The 27835-nt window shown below is 46.1% G+C and overlaps 1 protein-coding gene across 9 annotated transcripts; it reads right to left on the bottom strand.

Annotated features, from left to right (window-relative positions):
• Nucleotides 1-80: 80 nt before the first annotated feature.
• On the bottom strand, nt 81-27835 carry Znf862 (zinc finger protein 862). 9 transcript variants are annotated; one of them, XM_013152205.3, is made up of 10 exons: nt 27579-27834; nt 22174-22214; nt 17688-17820; nt 15739-15850; nt 13562-13666; nt 10903-11591; nt 9368-9533; nt 5307-5411; nt 2398-4512; nt 81-1550 (listed from the first exon to the last, which is right to left on the bottom strand). In XM_013152205.3, the coding sequence occupies exons 4-10, from the start codon at nt 15797-15799 to the stop codon at nt 1474-1476; spliced, it is 3318 nt and encodes a 1105-aa protein (XP_013007659.1). In that variant the 5' UTR covers nt 15800-15850; nt 17688-17820; nt 22174-22214; nt 27579-27834; the 3' UTR covers nt 81-1473. The 9 variants fall into 9 exon arrangements, with proteins under 9 accessions (XP_013007659.1, XP_013007664.1, XP_013007661.1 ...); XM_013152210.2 differs by lacking the exon at nt 17688-17820 and adding an exon at nt 14235-14295 and having other exon boundaries at nt 22174-27834; XM_013152207.3 differs by lacking the exon at nt 17688-17820.

Raw genomic sequence — 27835 nt, 5'->3', positions numbered from 1 at the left:
AAGAGGGACAATCTGGCTGGCCTTCAGCAGCTTAACCTACCTCCTAGTTGTTGCTTAGGGATTTACAGGACAGATCCATGTGTGGAAATAAACTGCTTTATTGAAATAGCAAAAGATTTAGAATCAAACATGGTTATTCTAAACATGTGTACGTCATTGAACCAGGGCAAGTGAAGACATCCCTGTCAAGTCACCCTTGTGAGGACCTGGTGACCTCTGTTCTGTCGTGATCTGTAGACAGCACCCTAGGGACTCTCCTTTGTAGGACAGAAAGCAAAGGTCTGGAGTTGGTCACCCTCACAGATGTCCGGCCTGGACAAGGCAAGGCTCCCTCACCCCCAGAATCTCTAAGTATCTGGTACAATGCTGGTTATGTGGAATGCCTGCCCCCAGGGGCATCAGTAACGAGGGAAGAGGAAGAGCAGATGCCAGGATGACAGCATAGGTGGAGATGATAAGAGAAAGTGCTTTCTTCTTGGGGGACTCTGAGGGCCACCTCCAGAGCCTGAGGGGAGACACCTCCATGACACAGAGGCAGAAAGGAGAAAGACAGCAGCATTAAGTGCTAAGGCTGAGAGTGGATGTCAGGAATCAGGGTGTCTGTAGGATGGGCCGATGCCTGGATGCCAGCATCACAAAGCAAGGATACCCTGCAGACAAGCAGCAAGCAGGGCCCCTGCCCGTCTAGATGAGCCTGAGGCAGGAACAAGAAGCCCTTCGCACAGACATCCCCAGCTTCCCAACTGGCCAAGGAAGCAGAACAGGGACAACAGGTTCCCATCCAGCTCAGCAGCCTGGAATCTACCCAGACTGCACCGCCCTGGGAGGGGAGCACTCTCCCCAGAAGGGAAGGGACAATGGTGAGGGGTCTTGGGACCTACTAGTGCCAGAGGTATCCTATGAAGAGGATGCCCACAAAGTTCTAGGGCAGCTTCTTAGAAACCCTGGCTGCTAAGTGCAGTCCAGGGAGTGAGACTGTGCCCATCTAGGGCAGGGCATAGTTACCAAGCAGCGATGACAGTTCCAAGCAGAGTCCTTAGGGCAGCTTGCAGAGGAAGGGACATGCCTGTCCCACTGATGGTCCATGTGGACAGCACCTCTGCCCACAACAGGACTCAGTAGCAAGCTTCACACTAAGGATTGGGATGGGGCACGAGAGCAGAGGGTGGAGATGGCCTTCTCTCAAGGAATGCAAGGCTCTTGCTACTAAGCTGAGGCATAGGGAGCAGGGAGAGGCACTTAGATTCTCAGCTGCCATGGCTTGGAGAGGGAAACTGAGGCACAGATTAGCACAAAGGACTAATCACAGGCAAACCACTGCCCAGAGCAGAGCCTGGATGGCTCCTGGGCCACCAACTCTGAATTTGACCCACACAATCCTCAGGAAAACACAGCTAAGGATTCCCTTCCAGAGAGTGTGCCAGGTAAGACCCTTCTCAGGTGCAGGCATCTTGAAGGCTCCATAAGCATCCTTCAGAATCTCCAGGACTCCCCGGAGGGTGCAATAGGCCACTTCTGTGCTCCCAGCCCCTTCTTCCTCAGCCCTGTACCTGTGCAGGATGAGACCATGATGGTTACACTGAGCAAATGACAGCACCTTTCTAAACCAGACCTCATCCCAGGACTGTGTGAAAACAACAAGGCAGGCCAATGGGGACAAGGCCAGCTCTGCATCTGTGGCCCTCATGTAGCCCAGCTCTGCTCAATCTGTTCCCCTACAAAGGCCACAAACGCGTCACCTGGAGACACTTTTGATTGTCATGGCTGGGGAAGGTGTGGCTTTCCAGTGGAGAGCTAGTGGGTAAGGCCTGGGATCTGCTATGGCTCCCACAGTGCCTAGGGCCCAGAAGGCAGCTGTCACACACACTGCCTGCCAGTGTCTCTGCTGCCTTCCTCACAGCTGCCAGTTCTACTGTCCCTCAGAAAGGACGGCTTGTCCAAGGGCACACTTGGCACTTCTGTCTCCTCTGCCCCAGAGCTGGACACTAGAGCAGCTCCTTCAACCACGCATGAGGGTGAACTCACCCAAGTTCCTCTTGGCTCCTTTCATCTCACAGGGGAGAGGTACCCCCAGCTGACACTGCAGAGCCACCTGGCTTCCTGTGGAACCTGAATCAGTGCTGAGACCCAGGCATATAGCTAGTTGGGCAACAGAGGGAGACCTGGAGCCAGGCAAGTTGCTGTGTGGCACAAGATGCTCTTTGCACTATGCCTGCTACCCAGAGCCATGATCCCGGTCTCTAGCTGAGCCACCCATGGTATCTGTGGCTGGAAAGTGGCTGGGCACACTGAAGAAGCTCTGAGACCCTGGGATATGGTCTTTGGCTTAGCCCAGCATGGATGGATCAGCTGTTACTCCACCTTCACATCTGGGTTGGAACCTGGTTGTGCACCTACCTGTGTGGGAGCGGGCGGGCACCTGGGTACAGGCATAGACGTGGCTGAAGCGCCGGCCCGAGGAGGTCAGGTACCAGTGCTGGATGGCAGGCTGCGGGTTATACTCCGTGACTGCCACTCCATTCACCGCTGTCATCATGAGTGTGTTGAGCACCTCATTGGAGAGCTTGGTCCTTTCGTCGGTTCTAATCCGGTTCATGGCCTTGAACCCACGCTCACAGCACGAGGAGGAGATAGGCACACAGGCCACCACGGCCATGAGCTTGCTCAGCAAAGGAAAGCGGTGGTGCTGGGCCAGGGCACTTTTACACAGCATGGAGAAGGGGAGGTTCTGGGCGGCCACCTTCAGGCCCAGCCACTCCTCCAGCAGTGCCTCTTCACTATACCCTGCGGGCAGGGAGAGCTCAAAATGCCTGGCAAGGCTCAGAATGTCATCATTCCCGAAGCAGGCCAGTTCCACCCCAGTCGGCCAAGCCATGGTGTCAAACACCTCCATGTTCTTGAGCTGCACGGGGCGGTCTGTGTCAAACCTCTGCCGGAGGTACTCAACTCCCGTCAGTATCATCCTCTCCCTGTCAACCTGAAACCGCTGCTCTGCCATCTCCACCCTGTCCAGGAAGATGCCATGGAGCTGCCCATCCTGGAAGGTGGCGTTGAACTCTTCCTCTTTGGGTCCCGCATGGTGGCGGAGGGCCTCCAGCGCGATATAGGCACGCCCCAGCTCGGAGTTTATCTCTGTGATCAGTACCATCTCTTTCTGGCACACCTCAGCCAGGGACCTGTAGATGCTCAGGAAGTCCAGGAGGAAGTGGCAGAACTTGATGAAATGGAAGCCCTTCATCAGCTTCAGCAGGCCCTGGGCCCTGTGCCCTACTTGGCCCCCGGCCTCCACCACAGTCTGGAGGTGCCGCACCAGGGCGGGCCAGCTCACAATGAGCGCATTCAGTGTGCGCCTCTTGCTGGCCACCCAGCGGACAGCATTGAGGTCCTTCAGACGGACGATTTCCTGCTCCAGGGGCGCTGCACCATCCTGCAGCTCACTCAGCCTCTTGTTGGAGGACTGGTAAAACTTGAAGATGGTCCGGATGTGCCGGTCACACTTCCTTACCAGATCAATTCTCCCGCAAGCATCCACTACAGCCAGGTGCAGCTGGTGGGCCACACAGTGGACAGGCAGCAGCTGTGGAATGATCTCCTGGAACTTCTCCACGAGGCCTCCTTTGCAGCTCAACATGGTGTAACCATTGGTGCCCAGGCCCACCACCCAGCCAGGCCTCCGGAAAGGGATGTCCAGCTCATCCAGGGCTGCGATGATGGTCTCAAAGTACCCATCCACCGTCTCACTGTAGAGTGGGGCCAGGGTGATGTAAGACTCTTTCACCTCCAGCTGCTTAAGGTATCGGATATAAATCCCCACGCAGGCTTGATTGGAGGAGTCCCTGCAGCCGTCCAGCAACACGCTCATGCATGGGGAGCTGCGGATGTCCCCGAGGATGTCCTTCTTCAGGGTCTCTGAGATGTACTTGATGAACTGTGTGCATGCTGTACGGTTTCGGTACTTGCCTAAAATCACAGTCCCACTGCTTTGGAGGAGCTGCAGCATCTTCTCAAAATCATTCAGGGGCCGGGAGTGGTACGCGATGGAGTAGGCAGCATTGAAGAAGTGCTCCATGTTGGCCATGAGCTCGCTGGAGATCTCCGGGACCAGGGTGGTCTGAGGGCTGCTGTCTTTGACTTCCACGGTGTTGACACAGAGCTTGTGTGCCTTACTGACTTCGTGGTACTTTAAAGTCTCCACCTTAAAGGGCCCAGTGTAACCTTGGACTAAACGAGATGATTTGTCATGAAGCGTGGGTCTCTCTTTGCAGACTGAGCAGAACAGCTTGGTCTCAGTGGGGTCGACTACCAGCCATGGGAACTGCCCAAACCATGACCTCTGAATGGAGCGGGGTCTGTAAGTCCTCTGACTCTTTCTAGGCCCACCAACTTCTCCTGCCTGTGTGCTGGAAGAGCAGTTGCAGGCATGTGTCTTCACAGATGGAGGCGGAAGTGACGCAGACTCTGTAGCAGGGGCCTCAGTGTCTGCCTCTCTTACTGCTACCATCCTCTTTTTCCCTTTGAAGACAATTCAATCATGCTTAGCTTTGCTCTGCAGTTTTTCATGAATGAAGACACCACATCCAAAACGTGCCCCTTGTGAAAAGCATGATTCTTACAGATCACTCATGGCTCCCCCTTAAACCTTTCCCTGTCATTACCTGTGAAAGCCAATCTGTCCCCCTCAAGAGTGGTGGCTGTCCTTTGTGGGGTTCTCTGTGGCCTCCCTGCTCTACTTATCCAACTACCCTGGAACCGCGTGATACCAAATGCTAATGAGCTTAGTTAACCACCCTTGAGCAGAGGTATTATTAAATGGGTATCTTTAATCCTCTTCTGAGACTCCATAAAAAATGAGGTCAAACATCTTTAAGTCTTCTAACGTGTCTTAGAAAGCAGGGAGGTGCAGAAGTTTCCTTCAGTAACCAACCAGCCAGGCAGTTATGGACTGAGATGCGTGAAACAGCTACTTCTTAAACCCAGAGTATCATCACTGCATGCCCAGGACAAGGAGTACACAGCTGGTGCTAGTTCCTGGCAGCCAGGGCCCCTACCCACTCCCCCTCCTCCCATCAGCTGTGCCACAGCCCCCTGTACACTTCTGCTCATTGAAGGGTCTCATTTAATTGGCAGTATCCCAGTTTCCCAGATGACTGTATACTTTGTTGGCACGGTTTGTTTTTAACTCCCCGTTGTCTATCCTAGTGCAGGGCCTGGTCCTGGGTAAGTGTGGCTGACCCAATGGCATGTGACTTGCCATAGCACCATGTGCCTACCACGTGTCCTTCAGAACTCAGTGGGTTAAGACTCACCTGGCGGATGACCTTTTCCCCACTTCAACCCATTTGGATCCTTGATCCAGGGCGCAGCTCTCCGCTCCAGTTTCAAGATCAAATCTGGCTTGGCAGCAGCAGGCTCTGTTGCAGGAATGAAGAGTCACACGTTACACTGCTGCAGAACACCAGGTTAAGTGGCCCAGCTCAAGCTAGACCTGGCTCCGAAACATGCAGGGATTCCTGAATTCTATATCGGGCAGAGCGTAGTTGGCTGGGCCTGGCTGAGAGCACTCCTGTCCAGCATGGCAGAGAGGTGGCCTGGGTTGGCCATGCCCTTAGCCAGGATGGATCACTTCCACAGCTCTGTGGGCAGCCCTGGAGCAGGGGCCAGTAAAATGCACCCAGAAACATAGAATGAAACAGATAAAGAAGAAGAGAGCAGGGAAGAAAAGCAAAGCCACATAAGTAGTAAAGGTCATCTCTGGAATAACCTGCTGGCTTTTGGGCAGGTGGCCAACTATGCTTGAAGGGGTTCTAAATACATCTACCACTTGTGATGGATGCTGAAATTTGGCTAAAAGAGATCTTCCCTTCAAATAGGAGTATTATTCAGGGATGCACAAAGAAATCGTTTCCTTTATTTATAATGCAATCCATTACCATTTACTTATATATATGATTCTATCTATATGTCTGTTTACTTTCTTTGGAAGTACAAGCAAATGGTTACTTCTGGGTGCTTCTGCAGAGGATCTGATGGGTGGAGGAGAGGGGTTTATTTTTTACCAGCTTTTGTATCACTTGTATATAATTATTTTGCTATATAGGTATTTGTGTATATTTCCATATATCTACCAGGAATAAAAATATTGTTACAAAAATGGGATAGGTGAAACTTATATCCTTCTTCAGCAGAGGGATAACGGTAAAGGAACCCTAAATGGAAGAGGAAGTGGAATAGAATCACTAATGCATTATTGGAAGAGGACAAGGAGACAGAAGAAAAGCTGACACAGATCACCTGCAGAGGAGGTGACCAGGGGACACAGGCTGTTTTGCAAGACAGAATCCAGAAAGACTTAGAAGCAGGAGGCCCTAGAGTGGGGAAGGTGGAATTAGGGATATGCAGAGTGGGGGACAGGACTAAAGTCCCTGTGGAGACCACCTCACCCAGGAGGAGAGTGGAGACGGAGTCCACAGGAAAGCGCACCAAGAAGTGCTCCAGACTCTCGGACACAGAGGGAAGGGCGAACATGGTGCTAAAACAGATGGGTGAGGTTTATAGACTGAGGGGTGCACTGCTTGGTGCCAAGGATCCTGCTCAGTTTGTCCCCTCCAAGCTAGAGACAAGTTTTCTTTGCTCAAAAGGGATCTTCCCCCAGACAACTTTGGCAGGCTCCCCAAAGAGACATCCGGGTTGCAGCTGGTCTCCTGCAGTATCCCAGACAAGCATAGAACTTTCCATTAGTTCTTTTTTTTTTTTTTTTTTGTCTTTTTTCTTTTTATCGGTACCGGGGATCCCCATTAGTTCTTAAAAGCTTTACTGTGGAATAGGATGAACTTAGGAGAACATGCTGAAGAAAGCTGTCTAACACAAAAGAAAGCAAGCAGCTGTGGGCGCAGTGAAGGCTGAAAAGGGCTCAGAGGGGCTGCTTCTCATCTGAGAGTGCCCCGCCACTGGGGAGACTCTGAGAGAAGAAAAAAAGCCTTGACGCTGAGAACTCTCTAGCTTTTATTTAGAATATCAGTGTAAAAGAAAAATGGAGAAGAGTGGTTTGGGCACAGAGCTGTCTCAAGGCTGGGCAGTTTTTCTTGGGGAGGGGGAATGGCCAGACACAACATGTTTTAATATTCTCAACTTGTTGAACCACTGATTCTCATAGCACCCGTGTGCTGTTTTGCCCGCAGTTTAATGAGGTGTGCTTTGGCCCCATATTTTAACCATTCACTCCTTATAAAGCCTACATGTTTTCGTCCTGATATTTAAACTTTTAATCATCTACTTCTGGCTGGGTCCCCCAGACAGACATGCAGGAAAAGCACTGAAACTAAAAATCTCAGAGAGAGAGAGGCTTCCTAATAACCAGAATAGGGAATATTCATAGGTAAAAAGTCATGAAGGACGGAACACTAAAGTGTCTCTATGCTTGAAATATTAGAGTGCCTAGAAACACTCAACAGGAAAAAAAAAAGAATTTTTTGAAAAGAAAGTTGAGGAAATCACTAAGAAATTAGCACAACACAGACAGAAGCAGAAAACAGTCAGCAAAAACCAGATACAAAAATGAAAAGGCAGAGGCCCAGTCCAAGAAGTCCAATGGCTAACTAACACAGTTTTGGGGGGAAAAAAGAGAAAACTGGAAGAAATAATGTTTATTATAAACAACATTTCCTTAAACTGGAAAATGTGTTTCCTCATACAAGGTAAGTCCAAGATATGCAGAACAAAAAAGTAGCAGCCATATGAATGCATATCATGGAGCACTTCAGAACACTGGGATAGACTGGAAAAGCTTTCAGAGTAGAACCAATAGGCTGTGTTCAGAGATTTAGGAATTTGAAGTCATAAAACTTCTCAATAGCGCCAGTAAAACCTGACAGAGCAATGCTTCCCAAAGCTGAGGAAATTTGGTTCCCATCTAGAATTCCATGTCCATCCAGTTATCAATCAACTGGGCAATGCTTCTTGAAGGTATACAGTGTTCAAGTACCTACAGCTCAGTGCAAACACAAAACCTGTCACTATAAAACGCATGACAACTGAAGTCATCTCTGACTGTTTGGGGAGCCACTTAAGAATTATGAACTGCACTGAGGTTGTAGCTCAGTGGTAGGACTGAAGAACTAGGAATAAGGATAAAGTCTGCAAGGCACAAAGGTTTAGAAAACAATCCAAACCTTAGCTGCAGAGAAAGGAAGGGATATGACATCTGTGATAGCTTCGTTTTTTGGCATTTGCAGCTGTCATGGTGCAAGTGGCTGCTGCAATTCCCAAGTCACATACAGCACCCTGCTCTGCAAGCCTCTGCTGTGATGTACATTACACAAACAGAAGACTCCAACAGAGGGGAGATGAGGGGAGGGGAAGACAAAGGGGAGAGGGAAGTAGGAGAGAAGAGGGAAAAGGGAGGGGAGGGGAAAGGCTGTCTTTCCATCTTGATGCTGCCAAAGAACCCTGACTGCCTGTGGAAGGGTAAAAGAACAAGAAACATGCAGGAGAGGGAGCTATAAGAACCATTACCTTACTCCTAACTAGTTCTCCAAGGCCTAAGCCTAGGGACTTCAAGGCCCAAACCTGTTGACCCATGCTGGCACCTGGCAAGATGCAAGCACTTTGGTACCTCTGCCCAGACAAGAGTGTGGAGCCCACTAGGAGGCCCTCCACCTCCAGTCCTTGCTCAGGTCATCAGGTCATCCCCTTCCTACTGTATCTACTGGTTTTGCCTCCAGTAAAACTGTTCCTCTTTGGGAAGCCTTCCTGATCCCTCCTTCTGCTGCCCAGATTTACGAGGCTGACCTCAGCAGCTACAGGCACTCTGTCTGTCTGTCTGTCTGTCTGTCTGTCTGTCTCTCTCTCTCTCTCTTTCTCTCTCTCTCTCTTGGCAATACTGGGGATCAAACCCAGGGCCTGTGTGCTGAGCTACTTCTCCAGCTCATTTAAAAGTTCTTTTTTAAATTAATGATGGGTCTAGTTAAGTTGCTAAGTTGCCCAGGATGGGTTCACACTTGTGATCTCCTATCTCAGTCTCCCAGAGTTTTGGGATTACAGGCATGTACCACCATGTGGGCCCAGTTCTGCTACTCTTTAATGGAGCTTGTATCTCTGATGGTTTCTCATTCAAACATGTGTCTTGCCCACAAGCCTGCAACCCCAGTGAAAGCAGAAACCCTTGCTAGTGCGTGCCCTTCTGGTATGTACTAGCTGCCTAATAAGTGCCTGCTGGAGGTTGGACATCTGTATAACGTGGTGCTAAAGTAGAGAATCCCCAAAGGAGAGTTCCTTCCCTCAGAGGGCAGTAACAGCAAGGGGACCCCAAGCCACAGCTACTCTCTGGGGTTGGATAGTCAGCTTATGGTGGCACAAAAGGGGGCTTTACCCAGGGATGCCAACAGCTCATAGTTCATCTGCATCACGTCCCGGTACAGCTCCTTCTGCTGTTTGCCCAGCAGGCCCCACTCCTCCCGGGTGAAATACACTGCCACATCCTCAAACATGGCCGGAAGCTCCACAGGCACCTCCAGCTGTCCTTCCTCTGCAGGGGCCTGCAACAGAGAGCAGACACTCACTTCTGGGGTGGCCACATGACACTTCCGGTGGCTGCTGAAGACCCATGTCTCGGACACTCACAGTGGCCCCGACAGTCACTGAGGAATTAATTTCTCCACTAAAAGGCAAAGAATCAAATTTGGGAGAGCCAGAATTATCAGGTAAAATCAAATGGGCCTCAGTCAGAGCCTAGGCTTTCCTGGAAGGGAACAGAAACACACTGGTTAGGACAGGTGTCTAGTTAGAGATCCTGAGTCCTAATAGCAATGTCCTCTACTCATCTACCTGTGCCTGCACAGGCAACTCCCTGCCTCTGTGAGCACCTATGAGGATTTCCCAATGGGATATGAAGGTAACAGTGACAAAAAACTAAGGATGCTCATGATCCTTTGACCTCTACACAGGGTGACACCTGCCTCACTGCTAAAGAATGTGATTGCAAAGGTAAGGCCTGTTTGTTAGCTTCTTAGACTAAAAAATAGCAGGAACAAGAGGAAAGAGATTTGTTGTCTTTCTGGATTCTGGGAGGATTCAAATGTACTAATTTGAGCCTAGTTTCTTCTGATGTTAGCTATGAGGAACTTCGGAGCTCCTCTCTTCAGATTCTGGAAGGAAATACTAATAGTGCTTTAAAGGAAACCTTGCTTGACTGTAACAGTTGAGAAACAGGGAAGGTTCTAGCTACTCACAGGTTCCAACTAACATCATGCTTTTAGAGATCAACTTTCCTGAAAATTATCTGGTTAGAAAATAAACTTTAAGTGAGTGGTAGGTCATTTAAAGAGAGGAAGGAAAGCACCAGGCTAAAGGCTCTGGACTGAGGTCATGGGCTCTGAACTGTCACTGTCTGACTTCTGGGTGGATGTCAAGGCCCCTGAGCAGAGTCCAACATTTACCACACAGCTGTGGACTCTGGACATGTCACTTCAAGTCACCAAGTCTTAGTTTTTTCCAGAACAGTAAGTTGAATAATACCTGCTCTACCCACTCACAGCTCAGGCATATTACATCACACAGCATGTGTGAAAAACTCTGCAGTGTTAAAAAGTGTTACGTGATATCCAAGATAAAACTCTAAAAATACTGATACTTTAAGTGGATCATTTCTCAAGTTCTGCAGCTGCTTTGGATTCTGGATGAAGATTATCTTTCCTTTTATCAGAAGTTAGAACGGCCTATATCACTGATTATATTTTTTATCCACAAAAAGGTGATGATGATCATTGTGCAGTTGTCTGAAACAAGTAATACACTTACAAAGATACCTAATAGATTATGAATTACTCTTTTTCATCATCACTGTGCAATCTAGTTGTTCTCTTGGAAACTTTCCCTTTAAGATAAGCAATCATTATAATGTATTACCTGCCTGCAGAATTCAATACTGTCATTGCATAAAATGTCAACGTTTGCGGAATTGTGGGTGTCACTAGAGATTTCTTTTTGCCTTAAATCTGCAATGCAGTCCAGGTGCACTGTAGGTATTGCTGTGCTTGGCCCAGGGTCCTCCGGTTCAGTTCTTGAACTTGGCAGGAGCTTGGTCATCTTATCAAAGTCTCCCAGAGGCTCTGGCAGGTAGAACATGGGATAATTTTCAGGGAAGAGGTGCTCAGTGCTGGCCAGGACGCCCGCAGGCCCGTCTCTGATGCTCTGGAAACGGGCTGCCCAGATGGGGTCACGGGCAGCCAAGGCATTGACACAGAACATGTGGGCCTTGCTCTTGGCGTGGTACTTGAGAGTCTCTACCTTGAATGGCCCTGTGTAACCTTCTATTAATCTTGACCGTTTGTCCCTGACAGACGGGTATGCTCGGCAGGCAGAGCAAAACAGAGCAGTCTGCTCCTTGTTCATGATCAACCATGGAAATTGTGCAAACCATGACTTCTGGATGGAGCGGGGTTTCTTGCTTCTTCCTGTCCAGTCTTCCTTGACAGTGCCACCCTCTGGACTCCGGTGAGCAAGGCAGGCTTTCTTTGGAGGTGGCAGGTATGGTTCACTGTCCCAGCCAGGACTCTGCACATCCATTTCTTTCATGTAGCCCATCTGGCTTTTTCCTTGAGAGGAAAAGAGACAAATGGAATTTGCTTTGAAATCCTACAGACAGTGCTACTGCAACTCCCGGCAGCTCTGTCTGCTGGATACAGAAGGTGGGAAGTACATGCTCAGTCCAACAAGGATGACATGGCCTCTTTTTTTCTATGACTTGGAAGTATGTCATACTTGGAATTCTCTACTTTCAGTTCCCCAAGGCCCCAGTTTCCCCTGCCTGATACAGAAGAAAATCAAGGAGGTAAGTTTTAAGGGAATCCCGTTTCAAACAAAATGTGAAGGACCTGGCCCTAGGGACATCTTTCTACTTTGACCAATGCCACCTGAAGCAGTGGCGCCATCCTTAGAGGTCTGGGGGACTTATTTGTGAATAAGAACATGGCATCAGGGAACACAAGATTGAACAAGGTCACGTGACATAACTCTTTCCTCTGCAGGAACCTGGTCTGGTGATGGCCTCACTAAGGGACATCTACATCTTGCCCCTTTGGGGCAAGAGAGCTTTGTATGCTGTGGGCTTGACTCCCTTTTTATTTCTTTCTTTCCTTCAGTACTGTGGATTGAACGTAGGCTTCATACTGAGCTATATCCCAGCTTGTTTTTAAATTTTGAGATAGTCATCAAGTTGCTAAATTTTCCAGGCTGGGTTTAAACTTGCAATCTTCCTGCCTCGGCCTACCAGAGTTCTGGGATTATAGGCACGTAATACCACGCCGGGCCCTCAGAGAATTTCTTGTAAGCTGCAGTCTGTCTCTGGATACAGTAGTCTCCCCTTATCTATAGAGCATATATTCCAAGGCCCCACTGGGTTCCTTGGCCATGAAGTGTACCAAGCTCGGTATTACTGTGTTGTTTTTCCTATCCACACATACATGCTATAAAGTTTACCTTACAAATTGGGCACAGTAAGATATTATAAATATTATGTGAATTAAACCCTGTCTTTTATCCTTCTCCCCCTCTTCCTAAATATATGACTGTACTGACAATGGTTACCCAAAACCTTGGAGAGTAACTGTAGATAAAGGGTAGTAGGCATTGTACTTCTGCTGGTGATCCCCATCCAGCACTCAAGAGAAACTCAACTTCCGCTCTCACACTACAACCCTTCACGGAGGCGAAACCTTTCGTGGGCTCAGGAAGGTTTTCTTCTTCAAGCTGAAGCAGATATTTCTTTTACCTTTCACATGAAGTGCAGCTGAGAGGATTCTAGTTTCCCAGAACCACAGCTCATGTATCAACCTAAGCTCAGATGCCCAGTGGCTAATGATCCATCATTCTTTGCTCCGGGCTGATAGACCACTCTGCAAAACTAGAGCCAACCCAAAAGCACAGCTGTGCCAGAGTCGGTAGGCCCAAAATGAAGAACTGGGCAAGGAGAAGCCAAGTGAGATTCTATGGTTCTGATTCCTTAAGGAGCCACAAAGCAGCAGCCCACGGCTGTGATGGTCCATTTGAATAGAACCACAGGAGAACAAACTTCGTGACTCAACTCCTGTAGGATGTATTCACTCCCTCTTGATTCTTCCCAGGAGGAGCTACTTACTTGGTCATCTCACTAATAACAAAGTGCCACTGGCCTGGCTCCAACTAAGCCAACCCAAGAGCGGCTCACGAAGGAAGAAAATCCCTAGAGCTCAGCTACTAGCTTTTCACATATCTCTTCATACCCCATTCATTTGGTGATTATCTACTGCACAAGTACCGTGTGCCAGGTGCTGTTCTAGGTGGGGGAACATGGCAGCAGATCAGACGGTCATGCCTTCTTGGAACTTTTAATACAAATAAACACATGTTCTAGGGTAGAAACTAAAGCCAATGAGCTGAGAGGGGATGGAGTGAGGATGGGGAGGTGTGGTACCCAGGGGAGGTGAGCGGGGCAGGAAGGGCAGCATTTGCTGTGTAAGTGCTCGAAACAGGCAGGGTGGGGATGGGACTTAGAGCCTGGCGCCCTGCCCCCTCCCTCACCACTCACCGGGGTGATGGCCCAGAAGACTCCTCTGGCCGTGGATGCTGCCTATCCATGGCTCAGCCCCTCGCTCAAAGTCCCCAAGCAAGTTGGGGCTGGCCACAGTCGCTCCTGAGTGGGGAACAGAGAAAAGCACTGTGAGGGCCTGGCCTCAGGTCACATGCTAAAGAGGGCTCGGCTGGGCTGTCCCTTCATATCTCGAGGTCACAGGCAGAATAGGAAAGGAGTTGGGTGGTATAGACCAGGGGTTTGGAAACTCAGGGACTCATGAGAACCCTAGGAGGACAGGGGGTGAGATGCTGGGTGAAAGCAATGAGAGATTTTGGCAGGGCTCAAAGCTGTAAAACTGTAGAGGCTCACAACCCCACTGCTGATAGGCAGCTGAGGAAACCAAGGCAGGTGTGGGGCTATGGCGACCCAGAGGACTTGATCCTGCACAAGGGGAACTACACAGGTCTGGAAGGCCACCACCAGGGACATAGGCTCAGCACTGCCACATGTCAAGAGAAGCTGAAAAACCATATTTTTATGTGAAGACTCCCGTAGCCAAATATTGGCAGCTTTATTTATTTACTTAATTTTTTGTGTGATACTGGGGAATCAAACAAATCCAGGCATGCTCTCACTAAGCTACATCCCCAGCCCTTTTTATTTTTGAGACAAGGTTGACCAGGCTGACCTCAAACTTGTGATCCTTCTGCCTCAGCCTCCTGAGTAGGTGAGATTACAGGTCACTGCACCTGGCATTACATAAACATTTTAAAGAAGACAATCAAATGCAGTGAAAGCAAAAGCAATATTGAAAAATCTAGAAAATTCCAAGATTTGAAACATTCCAAGAGGACAGTAAAGATGTACCTATTGAGATGAGATGATTGTAGTGAAAGATGGGGGTTAAATAAGAACTGTGCATCTGATTTGCTTCTTCCTTGTACATTTTAAAAGACACACACACAAAACAGTCTGTGAGCCAAATCTGGACCATGCGCTGTGACTTCCAGCTTCTGTGATTCTCAAACCTTGTTTAGCAAGCACAGGAAGGAAAGGTGGCCTAGATATGTCCTTCCCCACCCAGAAAGCTGAGATTATCACTCTTCCAAGCTTTGATCCTTCTTCATGGGTAAGAAAGGCCTGGAGGTATACAATTAGCAAACACAGGTTGAGGACTTCCCTACAAACCCTGGGACCAGAAGTCTCAGATTTTGGAGTTTTTCAGACTTTAGAATACTATACTTGCAAAGACTTAATGGATGAGCAGCCTTAATTAGAAAATCCAAAATCTGAAATGCTCCCAAATCCCTAACTTTTTGGGTGCAGATGCCTCTCAAGGGTTTTGGGCTTTGATCCAGGTAGGCATGGTGGCACACAATGTAAATCTCAGCACTCTGGGAGGCTCAGCAGGAAGACTGCAAGTTCAAGCCCAGTTTGGTAGCTTAACAATTTAGTGTAATCCTGTCTCAAAAAAAAAAAAAAAAAAAGAAAGAAAGAAAGAAAGAAAGAAAAGAAAAAAAGTTTTGGGTTGTGGGCCATTTCAGATTTTCAGGTTATAGAAGCTAAATTTTTAGAATATGACTATGTGTACACGTGTTGAAACACAGCTACCTCTGTCCTCAGTGTAAAAAGTCTATCACAGAAGAGTGAAGAGGTGTTCAAAAAAAGGAGAGATCAAAAATAACGTATCTACATTTGTACAAAGTTTTAAATTGGTTTTGCATCATTAAATCTCTATCAGAACCCTCAGAAGAAAAAAGTGGAGGCTTAAAAAGGCCAAAGGCTCTCAGGTATCCAGTGTCAGAGCTGCGAGACCAGACCTCCAAATGGAGTTAGAGGCTTTCTGCCACCAATCTCTCCCTCCAGGGTTCTGTGACCTCCAAGCCCCACAGATGATTTCCTAGTAGGCACCCAGGATCTCTCAGGCATCCGGGATCTCCCAAGGCATCCAGGAGCCAGGCTGCAAGGTCAATGGTTGGCCAGCTGTATTTTCCTAGCCTGTTGGCCACTTTAGGGGGAGTGAGAAGGGATGATTTTGCATGCAGTTAAGTTAGGTATGAGATTGAGAAGACTGGCCACATAAAGATTGAAAAGTGTTAGGATTCTGGAAAATTCGCTGGTATGTCCTGCCCCAATTAAGATTGGGGATGCCGATCTGGATGGACTTGATGGAGACATGCAGGAGTCCATACCCAGCGATGCCACCAGCTTGTCAGAGCCACAGAGATCCTTCTGCTGCTGACCCAGCAGCATCCATTCCTCCTGGAGCAAGCATACTGTGATGTCATCAAATGTTACTGGAGCCTGCAAGGAAAAATGACACCTGCTGAATGCCACCTTCACCTACTTAACTTCCATATGAGAGGTAACCACTGAGCATCCCAGCTCTGGGAAGGAGCCAGGCAGGGTAAGTAGAGCCATTGCCAATCTGCACACATGCCCTCCACCCCACCTGTCGAAGCAAGGGAAGATGAACTCTTTCTTCTACACTGCAACAAAACCAAGCAGTGAAGGAGGCTGAGTCAAGGACAGCCAATCCTCTCCCCGTGGGCCCGTCACCTACTGTCCCACATGGTTTTCAGTCACTCATGGTTCTCAATCAGGGCTCAGCAAGGGTGGCAGGTTCAAGTCCAGCCTGGGAAATTTAGCAACATAGTGAAACCATATCAAACTAAAAAAGCTGAGACTGTAGCTTGGTATGAGGTCTTAGGTGTAGTTCCTATTACCCAGGAGGGAAAAAAGAAGAAAAAAGGAAGTCAAATAAGGTGACAGTGTTAAAAAATCTAGGAAAGATGAAAAAGTTGTGACAGCTGGCTCAGGAAATCAAATCCTTAGGTGACAGTGGACAAGGATGAGAAATGACCCAATTTATACCACTAAATTCTCGGAGAATTTAGTGCAGGAAACCTCTGGCCTGGGGTGAGGCAGACAGGCTGGAATAGTAAGGACTGGGACAAAGCTAGTCCCCAGCAAATGGCTCCCCAGAGTCCCTTCTCCAGACCCTCTGAGGTGACAAGCCCTCTGCTTCCATCTGCAGAGCTTTCAACAGCATGTCTGGCCTCTGCTGATAACCTGGCCCACCAGACACCTGAGGGGAGCTCTAACGGGGGCCCAGAAAGATCAAAAGGGATGGGGCCAAAGGCTGAGGGATGGGAGTGAGGCATGGAGAAGAAAACTTAAAAGCAATTATGAGTCCAGTATGGTGGCACATGCATATAATCCCAGCTCTCTGAGAAGCTGAGGCAGGAGAATCACAAATTCAAGCCCAGCCTATGACCAGCCTAGCTTAAAAAATGAAAAGAGGGCTGGGGATGTAGTTTTGTGTGAAAGCCCTGGATTCAGTCCCTGGGGCCAAAAAAAAGCAGCAAGGATAGTTGCTACTTTCCGAAAGAGGGGTATTAAGGTATTAAGGATGTGAAAGTCATAAAACAATCAGAACAAGAAATTAAAAACACCATTCTGCTTATTTTAAAAAAATATATACTGGGGATTGAAATCCAATCATCACCAGCTCCCCCACCTTTGGGACAGGGTCTCCCTAAATCATCAAGTTCCCTAGGTTGAGATTATACTTGCAATCTTCCTACCCCCTCTAACTAGGCTCCCAGAGCGCTGGGATCACAGGTGTGCACCACTATCTCCAGCTCTGTTCACTTTTTAAGTGTATCACAAAAAATGTATCACCTAGTAAAATAAAAAATTATCAACAAAACTAAATTTCCCACCCCAAAGAAAAATACCATTTTGGGAAATAGCAGCATGCCACTTAAAAAACATGAAACACATACTTAACTTCAATAGGTGCTACATATTTTTTAATCAATTACTATTATAAATTGAAAAATAATTTGAGTATTTTTCTTAGGTATCAATACATATTCACTACCAAAGATTTAGATAATAGAGAAAATATTTTAAGGTCACCCACATTTTCACCACTGACTTGCTATTAACACGTACTATATAATCTCCCAGTGTTTTGTGGCACTGTCCTGTGAAATGTATGCTTTAAATAACTGGGGTTCTATGGAAGGCAGCTCCCAGGGTAACTATGCACACCAGGATCAGAGGGTGACATGTGGTAAGTGGGGTAGGCTAAAAACTTGTGGCCAAAGACAACAAGTCTCCCACAAGTACCTACCTTCCTGATAAGCCATGGTGGTGGTAGGGGTGCTGTGGATAAGAAAGGTCACCTTGCCACACGCAGACTGGAGATCTGGATGGTGAAGCTCCAGAAGTGATCACTCCTCTTAAAATACATTTGCTATGGGTGTCTGAAGTATAAAGAAACCCACAAATCTGCTTGAATGAGATGAGCTCTTGGTCTACCAGAGTGCAGGAAGGATCTCTGCAAATTCCTAGTGCTTTCCGCTGCCTACAGGGTAAAGCTCTCACTTCCCAGCCTGGAAGACCTTTGGTCTGAACACAGCAGCCCTTACACACTTTGCTGTGCCTGGAGTCTCTCCAGCCAGCTTAGCAGCTCTGCAATCACCCTACCTTGCGTGTCTTTCCCTTACTGGACTGTCCAGCTTTAGATCCCTGACTGTCATTTCCTCCCACTGTTCAAGTCCCGTGCACTTTCCACCTCTTTCATGAGGGATTTCCCAAGTACCTAACACCAGCACTGCTCCTACCCCTGGTAGGAAGGCTTTATTCACCCTTCTAGGGCCAGGCATTCGGGAAACCAATGCAACTACCTTATTTTATACCTCCTTCACCAGAACCACCCTCTCCCCACCACATTGCACAGAAAGACTTTCATAGACATTTAATTCATTTTCATTTGATATACTTTTATTGTTTGTTTTTATGTGTTTGTTGCATGTTGATCACAGACATAAAAGAAATTAAAATCAAGGAGACTCAAATCTATCAAGTGGTGACAGGCAAGTATGATGCAAGTATAATACAGAGCTTATTTCAAAGAAAAATGATAAGTACTTGAAAATATTTCTTATGAGAAGTCCTTTTATGCCAAAGAATAAATACTCTGTACACATTAGCTGAATACAGCTCAATGGTAGAACATCTTCAAGGCCCTGGTATCACCGATAATTAAGTTAGGTAGAAACATTACAGGCAGGTGGACAGGGCCAGGCCCTGAGGGGGTCAGTCCAGAGGCTGAGAACACAGTGCAACTGTGGCTGGGGTGAATCTGTTGAAGGCCAGGCCTTAAGACAAAGATGGAATGACTAAGCCTACATACTTCCCCAGGGGAAAACTGGTATCACTTGGTCCAATAAAGTCTGGAGCCATCAGTCATCCTGATGGGGACAAGCCAATCCTTCCCTCCCTAAAAAGTTCTCTGTTCTTCCCATGTGCACTTCCTACATGATCTGCTTCTCCATTAGGTTAATATAACCTAAGTGGTTATACTTGTAATCTTATTGGTTGGGCATAGTTTGAGCAAGTTGTACCCACCTTGTAAATTTGCTCTATGAAAATTCCTTTTTTTTTAAATCAAATCATGTGGCTTCAAAAATTCCTTTTAAGAAGTGGGATTATTGGCAACCCACTTTTGAGTTCCCTCTTATTGAGATATCTCATTCAATAATTCTTTTCCTTTGTGACAGAGTTTCACTATGCAGTTTATATGCTGGCCTTGAACTCACTTTGTAGCCCAAGCTGGCCTTGAACCCACAGTGCTCCTCCTGCCTCAGCCTAGTCAGTGCTGGGATTACAGGAATACGCCACTACACCTGGTGACTTTTCCTACTCTTAATCTCCACAGTTCTTTTGAATTCATTCTCTGATTTTGGGGAACACAAACTTGGCATGTCTGACATCTTTCAGGTTGGAAGTTATATTATTTCCCCTATATCATTTGGAGGTCCCACCAAGATAATTAGAAAGGAGATAAAAATATTCATTTTTTAAAAATTTATTTTTGGTACCAGGAATCAAACTCAGGGCCTTGTGCTTGCCAGGCAGATGCTATACTGCTAAGCTATATCCCTGGCCCAAAAGTTTGCTTTTATTTCATGAATTCTGGATTGTGACTTGTTTAGGTAATGAGAACTTGTCATCCTTATTTGTCAGTTGTTAATGCCTTTAATTCTTATGTCTGGTCTTTTTCACACATTAATTTTTGCTAAAATGATAAATTTAAATTGAGACTATGGGAAGGCTATGGTTTCTTTGATGGGACATTTCACTTTTGCAGGCAAGGTCTTGTATTCTTGTTTAATATATGCTGCATTTGGACTACTAATTGCTGAATTCATTAGTGCTTCTTGCCTGACCTATTTGACTTGTTTTGACTGTTACAGTTTATTCTCTTGGGAGCACAAGGGAAAAGTAACGTTAAGAGTGTCCCCTAGTGCACTTTGATACTAACTAAATGTGACTTTATAAAATGTTATAAAATGGGTCTTTATGAAATCTAATTTATATTTACAAAATATGCATGCCTATTAATAAATCATGGGACTTCAACTTCCAGTTAAAAGGCAATAGGCTGGCAGCCATTCTTAGAACTTGGAGGACAGTTTTCACTGGGACAGTCTGGTCTGATCTCCCCCTACCCTCTAAAGGGGAATGTCGAATCTGCTGTGTTTCAGTTTCCTTTCAGGTTTGATCTTCCAATGGTGAGAAAGCAATCTTAGCTCCTGAGATTCTCCACTCTCACTTTTCCAAGCTGAGGGTGATGACTCATGCGCAAATCTTCTCAATAACTTACCATGAGCATGGGGAGGAAAGACTTTCTCTTTGTGATCTTACTTCTGAAATCTTCCTGGTACTTTGTACTTTCTTTTTGGTGGGGAGACATGTTCCTGCTAACAATTAGAAAGGGAGGAACTCTGAACTGTCTCAACCTTCCCTTCCTATCTGTAAGAACTTTTAAGCTGAGCCCACAGAAAATGAGCACTTGCTACCACTGAAGTAGGGAAGTTATTTTAGATGAGGAACACATACCCTGTCTCTAGATCAGATGAAACACTGGAATTTTGCCCATCCAGGAGAACACACGTGGAAGTGATGTCTCTACTTAGTGTTCTGGACACAGTCTCCTGGGTACAGGAAACTGAACCTGAGACTCTGTGGAAAGAATCAATTTCCGGGTGACCTAAGGAGAAACTGTTTCCTAAAGCACATTATTTAAAGGACCAAAGCACATTCAGGTTAAGGGAAACTTCCCAACCTCCAGGCATACTCTCTCCCTTCCTAGGCCTGGCTCTTATTATTTATCATTTAAATATTCTTAGCGTTTATGTATTTTCACTAATCTGTAAGTTGTGGTTGTTGAACAAAGGGAAAAGGTTTTAACCTGTGACTTTCATAAGTGTATTACAGATATAGAGACACAAATTTTAGAGTGAATTTCACATAAAACTTAACCTTGTCTGGCTATTAAGGAAGACTGCCTAAGTGATAAGGTAAACAGCACAAATGTCTTGGACACTTCTTTGCTCTTGGGTTCAATGCAGGATTTTTCTGAGCCATTGCATGCCTCTGTCTATCTCTATCTCTGTCTATCTCTATCGAAAGAGCTGATCTCTTTTGCTCACTGGGAAGTGCTCCAACACTTCCAATTTGTCCCCCACTTTTTTCCCCCTCTCACTCTCTTTCAAATAATTGGAAAGCAGTTGTACAGGTCTCCTGATTATTGGTTTAACTGTGCTAGCAATACTTCCCTCTTTAAATGTGACTGTTACAACTGGAATCAAGCTGTAGCTTGGGCTTTTGGAAACACATGCTGGAGTTAGGTATTCGAGTTTCCAGAGAAGACAAGGATACACAATGGTAAGGGTGGCCAGTCCAACTCAACCTATTTCCTGGTCACTCTCCAGATGACAGCTGCCTGCTCTGGAGCAGATCACCTTGGGGTATGCCTTGAGAGGATATAAAAATCAAGGAGGGATTAAATGGGGTGTCTATTTTCCCCTTGTTGTTTTGCAGATGAGAAACTCAAATGCTGAATTCTCTCTTTTAAAATGTATTCTTAAGCACTAGAAATTGTTAAGACACTCGTATATTGAGAAAGAGTTGTTAATATTTTTTTCTACCTGTGCATGTCCTGCTCATGCTCCTCAGGGACAGATTCCCTTACAGGAGGTGGGTGGAGAACTTGGCCCTACCTGTTTCCCTCAGTGACCTCAAACAAATCAAACAAGATCTGGAGAGTTTTTAGATGAACCTGGTAAGTATATCCAGGTCTGTACTTACCCAGACCTATGAATTAGACTGCAAAGATATAATGTTACTCTTAAATCAAGCATTGACTTCTAATGAGCACTATAGACTGCTATTACACTTGGAGTTGAATATCATATTGTTAATTCTGGAAGGCCAAAAGAGAGACAGCTGGGGAACAGCTGACTCCTACTGGAATCCCTACGTAAGATTCCCACTAGCCTAGCAACCAAGTGGGAGATTAGGATAGGAAACATCTTCAGACATGTATGTATTTTTAAAGGTCTAAGAAGGTCAAGAACTAAGTCCTTCAATTATTTTAAATGGTCAACTACTGGAAAAAGATGAGACCCTCTGGCTTTCTTAGATCATTTACAAGATAAAACACACATGCCTGGCTCCTGATTCAATAGGACATTATTCTTAAAGACAATTTTATTGCCCAGTCTGCTTGAGATATTAAGAAAAAGCTACAAAAGATGGCTTTTACTCACCTGATACTTTAGTGAAAATCACCTCCTTGGCATTTTATCATCTAACCACGAGCAGGCCAAAGGAAGAAAACAAAGAGACCAAGAGAAAGCTGCCTTAGTTTTGGTCTTAAAGGGATACACTCTAAGTCTGATTCCCAGGGCACCAGAAGAGCTTGATGACTAAACCCACTTGCTACTGCTTGGAAAGCCAGGACTCTTTAGGGATTGTGATCAAAACTGTCAAGGACAAGAGGCCCCCAAGCCCTGCCCTGATTGCAAAGGTGACACTGGAAACTGGACTGCCCCTTAGATGGAGGTCCCATCTTACAACCTGGTCCAACAAGACCGAGAGCCCCAGTGCACTCTGTCTTCTCCTTCTGGTCCTGACTATCATCCTCACTGAGGAACCCTGTATAATCATGACTAAAGATAGAAAAGAGGCCAGCCTATTACAGGACACTGGTGCATGCTTCCCAGTCCTTTTTAATTCCAGCCTTCCTTCCAGCTGTCATACTTTAGTGAAAGGAGTCACTAAGAGGTAATTGGCTATTTCTCACAACATTTAGGCAGTCACTGGGATGGCTCTCTTTTCTCATTCCTTTTTTATTATGCCCAAAAGTCTGGTTTCCCTCCTAGGGAGAGATATGTTTTTTTTTTTTTTTTAAAGAACTTAACATATTTACTGGTGAGGAAAACTACAGAATACGGTTATACTGCCATTAAGCTTTTGACTTAGTACCGCTCCCATAAAAACCCCCAAGCATTTTCTAGATGAAATCAACTTTTTCATACATCCAGAAGACATACATAAAGATTAATCAACACACCTTCGGAAGTACATACTATAATTGGATACTAAACAGTATCATAAGGCTATTTCAGTCATACATTGTTTAACAACTGAAAAACATTCTAAGAAATGTGTTAATTTCATTGTCGTGTCCCTATAATACAGTTCTGTAAATGTAGGTGACACAGCCTTCTTCATACTATATATGGTATAGCTACCATCAGAAATGAGTCAATCACTGAATAAAACATTGTACAGCATGTGACTGTATTAGTTCTCTATGGTGTGCAACAAATCACCACAGAATGGATAAGATACAGCATTTTTATATGCTGGAAAGTACTCAGCTATAAAGAAGGATAATCATGAGTCTCTTCTAGGTAAATGAATGCAACTTCTGATCATGCTTGAGTGAAATGGTTCAGACCTAGGTTAACATCATGGTGATAACAAGCTGAAGTATAGTATAACAAGCTGAAGCAGTTGGCATGTCTGTTGGCATGGGCAGCTGTTTTGAAGATAACAAGAGGCATTGTGGTAGCCAATGCTGATTTCCTATTATCTTGTTTTGAAATCCTGTGTCAGAGATATCTTATTTTGTTTGAATACTGTTATGCATGTACTCAGGTCAGGTGTGTTACCTTCCTCTCATAGAGACAGAAATAAATCCTAAAGTATGGGTTACTAAAGATGAAATAGGCAGAGCAATCAGAGCTGCCCTGGTGCAAATATATCTATCTCAAAGATCCTGTTATCTTTCTTTACCAAAGACAATATCCTCTAAGGCCTGAAAAAGGACTATTGCCCGTAATCAACATGAATTTTACTTAACAGCCCTTTTAACACTCTAATCCAGAGTTCAAAAACCCAATGGAGAGTGGAGGATGGTACAGGGGCTTAGACTGCTAAGTGAGGTGGGTAGCGCCAATCTACCTGGTAGTATCTAACCTCTACACATTCCTTTCTCAGATCCTGGAAGATGCCAGTTGATTTTCACTGTTAGATTTAAAGATGCCTTCTTTCATATTCCTTTACATAGTTTCTTTTTGTCTTTGAAAATTCTTAACTTTGACTGTGCTCCCTCAGGAGTTCAGACAGTCCTCAAATTTTGGGGTAAGTGCTTTCCCACAACTTGGCGTGTTCAGAATTTTCCCAAGTCATAGTCCTACAATATACAGATGATATATCATTATGTGCCTCCTCAGAAGAGCTCACTAGCTAAGACATCCATGCTCTGCTAAATTTTCTAGCAGAGGTTACAAGGTCTCTAGGTCTGAGGAAAACTACAGCTTTAAGGTAAAATACTTGAGCTTTATCATATCTAAGGAAACCCAAAGGCTGGGGGAAGAGAATTAAACCAATACTTTCCTCTCCACAGCCCAAGACCCTAAAATAGCTAAGGGGACTCCTAAGAATTACAGGCTTTTGTTACCTTTGGATGGCAGGGTAGGATGAGATTGCATGGCCCCTCTCTTGGCTTATAAAGGAAGCCCAAAAGGCAGATGCCCATATTTTAACCCCGAAATCTTATGCCCAAACTGCATTCCAGAAGCTTAAATAAGCACTTCTAGATGCCCCAGCCCCGAGCTTACTGACAAGACACTGTTTCAGTCTATATGCTGATAAAAGGTAAGGGACCTGCTCCACAGCCTGCAGGGTTTCTGAGTTACAAATCAGACATTATAGCAAAGGGATGGCTGTATGCCTTCGAGGCTGTGGCTGCCATAGCTCTGGTAACAGAGGCATCTAAGCTGACCTTAGGCAAAGATCTCCCTGTGTATACATCTCACAACGCGGCAGGACTTCTTTCTTCCACAGAGAGCCAAGGGCTATCAGACAACTGACTTCTTAAATACCAGGGTATGCTTTCAGAAGAAGCAGCCATTCAAATAAAGACACGTTCTTCCTTTTATACTCCTCCACCTTTCTACCAGAAAAGGAGGAAACTGAGACTAAAAGACATGACTGTGAACAGATAATTCTCCATACGCAACCAGAGAAGACTTGTTGGAGACACCCCTTGCTAACCCCGATTTGATCCTCTTCTGTGATGGCAGTTCCATCATAGAAAATGGGACAAAAAAGGTAGGACAACCAGCAGTGACTCTGTATCAGCCACTTGAAAGTTCCTCACTTGCCCTTGGAACTAGTGTCCAGCTACCAGTGTCCAGCTCTGACAAGGGCTTTACAACTCAATGAAGGACAAAAGCCAATATTCATATTGATTCACTGCTTTCCTAGTGCATGCTCATGCAGCCATACAGAAAGAAAAGAATTCTCTAACAGTCCACAGGTCCCCTATAAAGTATCACAAAGAAATAGATTAACTTTTATCATCTGTCTACATATGCTCCAGAGTAGCAGTAATTCACTAGAGATCATCAAAAAAGGAGGTGGCAAAGTATCTCTGGCTGAGGCAGCCGCAAAAGAAGTTGCTCAAGGGCCCACCCTTCAGATCCCCCTCATCTGGGAAGGGTCCCTTGATCATACTCGACCCAAATATTCTTAGTCAAAAGTCAAATGAGTTGTCTCATTTGCTAATTTCCTGCTAATCAACAGGAAATTATTAAGTCTTTACAACAAACTTTGCACTTGGGGAGAGACAAGACCCATCAGATGACCTCAAAGTTACTCACGAAAAGGGAATTTCTCAGACAGTACAGAGATAGTTAAGACTTGTAAGCTCCGCCAAAAGAACAGTCCTCTTAACTGGGCCACAGCCCCTCCAGATATATAGAGACATGATAAACACCCTGGAAAACACTGGCCACTTAATTTTACTCATATGCCAAAGAGTAAGAGGCTCCAATACCTACTGGTCTAGGCAGATACTTTCACAAACTGTGCTGAAATCTTTCCTTGTAGAACAGAAAAGGCCCAAGGGGGAACTTGTGCAATTGTAAAAGCTAAATGTTATATATATTCCTGATCTTTCTGCTACTATCTCGGATGGCTAGTCAAGATATTAAGCAACAGGTTAATACCATGTCAGATTTTGAAATTCCTTAGACCTTTTCCTTACCCTCTCTGTGGGAGGCTATTATTGGCTCTTCCTGGTAGAAACATTTGTTGGTTATATTCATAATAATCTTTTGATATTATTTAGCCCATGCATACTTAACTGTTTCTATGGCCTTGTCACCTCCAGACTTAAAAGTTGTATAGCTACCCAAGATAAGAACATCTGGACTGAGGGCCATTAGATAGATTTTCTGGGGAGCACCTCTGACTGATTATCACAACTACAACCCTATCACTCAAAAGTAGCCAAAATGGTCATTGTTCCTTGTCCCCTCAGTTAGGGGTACCTCTTCAAAGGGGGAAATGTTATAGACAGCTAAATTAGGTAGAAATATAGGCAGCCAGACAGGGCTAGGCCCTCCAGAGAGTCAGTCCAGAATATGAAAATACATTACTACTGTGGCTGGAAGTGCATCTGATAAAAAGTTGGATTAACCAAGCCTACATCCTTCTCCAGGGGATAATTGGTATCACCTGTCTAATAAAGTCTAGATAGACACCAGTCATCCGGGTGGGTGACCAGGACCATCTGACCCATCCTGTCCTAAAACATTCTTTGTTCTTTGCATGTATATTTGCTGTGTGATTCTGCTTCCCCATTACCTAAATGGCTATAATTTTAATCTTATTGGTTGATCATAGTTTTGACCCATGTTATACCCACTTGTGATTTTGCTCTATAAAACTTTGAGAAGTGGACTAGTTTCAATCCACTTTTATGTTCCCTCTCATCTCTCAGAAGCTATGTCTCCCAATAAATTTTTCTTGCTCTTAACCTCTCTTGTTCCTTAAAATTCATTCTTTGATTTTGGCAAAATGAGCTCAACATATCTGACATCTTATAGGTTGGGAGTTTTATTATTTCCTATGTATCACTGGTTTGATACTCAACTTAACCCTTTCCCATACCAAAAAAGAACAGGATGTCAAGAACATAAAAGGCCTTAATCCCAAGAGGTTCCCATTGCTTCCACATAAATGATCTTACAAGCACAGGGGTCTTTACTGACGCTGCCTGCAGTTTCAGCCACCCTGCACGACTATTTTTAACTACTACTTTCCCCATATCAACTTCCAAACTTCTTGCCCAAAGCCTGAAGCAAATTTCCAGAATATGCTTGGAAGCAATGCCTAAATTCTTTCACGAAGTAGAGAAGCCAGAAACATTAGTGGGCAAGAAATATGCTTGTGGCTTCTGTTTTTCTTTTCAGCCCTTTCTTGGGAAGGAGGAGGCAGGAGGGCTAGAGCTTCAGCCCGCCTCTGATCCCACCCTTTGGCTCCCAGCCTCAAAGCCTTAGAACCACTTGGGCCTCCTCAATAAAAACGTCAATGGCGATAGCTGGGAAACAGGAACCGCTACACTGGGTGGGTCCCCCACCCCGGCATCAGCAGGCGACCCCCCGTCCAGAGGGCCAGAAGGGGCAAAGGCAAAACAGGGAGGAGGATGCCAAGCCCAGAGGGTGCCGGTCCCTCCCGAAGCAGGCACAGGCGGGCGAGCCCTTCCCTGCAAGGCTAGCTCGGCTGCGAGCCCTTGCCCGTTCTGCATAGCCTCGCCCAGCCAGGGTCGGGGATTCGCGGGAGGCGGGGGACGACCCCCGGGCCCTTCCAGTCCTACCTTCCCCGACTCCCTGCGCTCCATGGCCCCGCTTTCGCAGCCCGTGCTGCCCCCTACCCCCGCGGCCTGGCTTGAGGATGCTGCCGCAGCGACCCAAGGGAGACCTGGGCTGCCTGAAGGTAAGGCGCCCAGGTGGGGACGGAGCGCGCCCAGGAATCTGGTTCTTGCGCGTTGGAAGGCAGTAGCGCTCTCTCAGCAAGCAGCGGCGCTGAACTGGCACTAGAGTCCTGCCAGCGAACAGCTTTACGGCAGCCACC

The sequence above is a fragment of the Cavia porcellus genome, unplaced genomic scaffold (assembly GCF_034190915.1).
Source record: "Cavia porcellus strain 051 isolate PalLab524CR breed Dunkin Hartley unplaced genomic scaffold, mCavPor4.1 scaffold_6, whole genome shotgun sequence".
Taxonomy (NCBI): Eukaryota; Metazoa; Chordata; class Mammalia; order Rodentia; family Caviidae; genus Cavia; species Cavia porcellus.
Note: the sequence above shows the minus strand (reverse complement) of the source record. Positions and strands in the feature narration are given on the sequence as shown.

Coding starts and splice junctions, on each gene's coding strand:
- Znf862 (XM_003469749.5), bottom strand. CDS start 27,602: ATGGAGCGCAGGGAGTCGGGGAAG. Junction 15,851..27,578: donor AGCGCAGGGAGTCGGGGAAG/GTAGGACTGGAA, acceptor TTTTCCTTGCAG/GCTCCAGTAACATTTGATGA. Junction 4,513..5,306: donor GGGAAAAGGTCATCCGCCAG/GTGAGTCTTAAC, acceptor TTGTCTTCAAAG/GGAAAAAGAGGATGGTAGCA.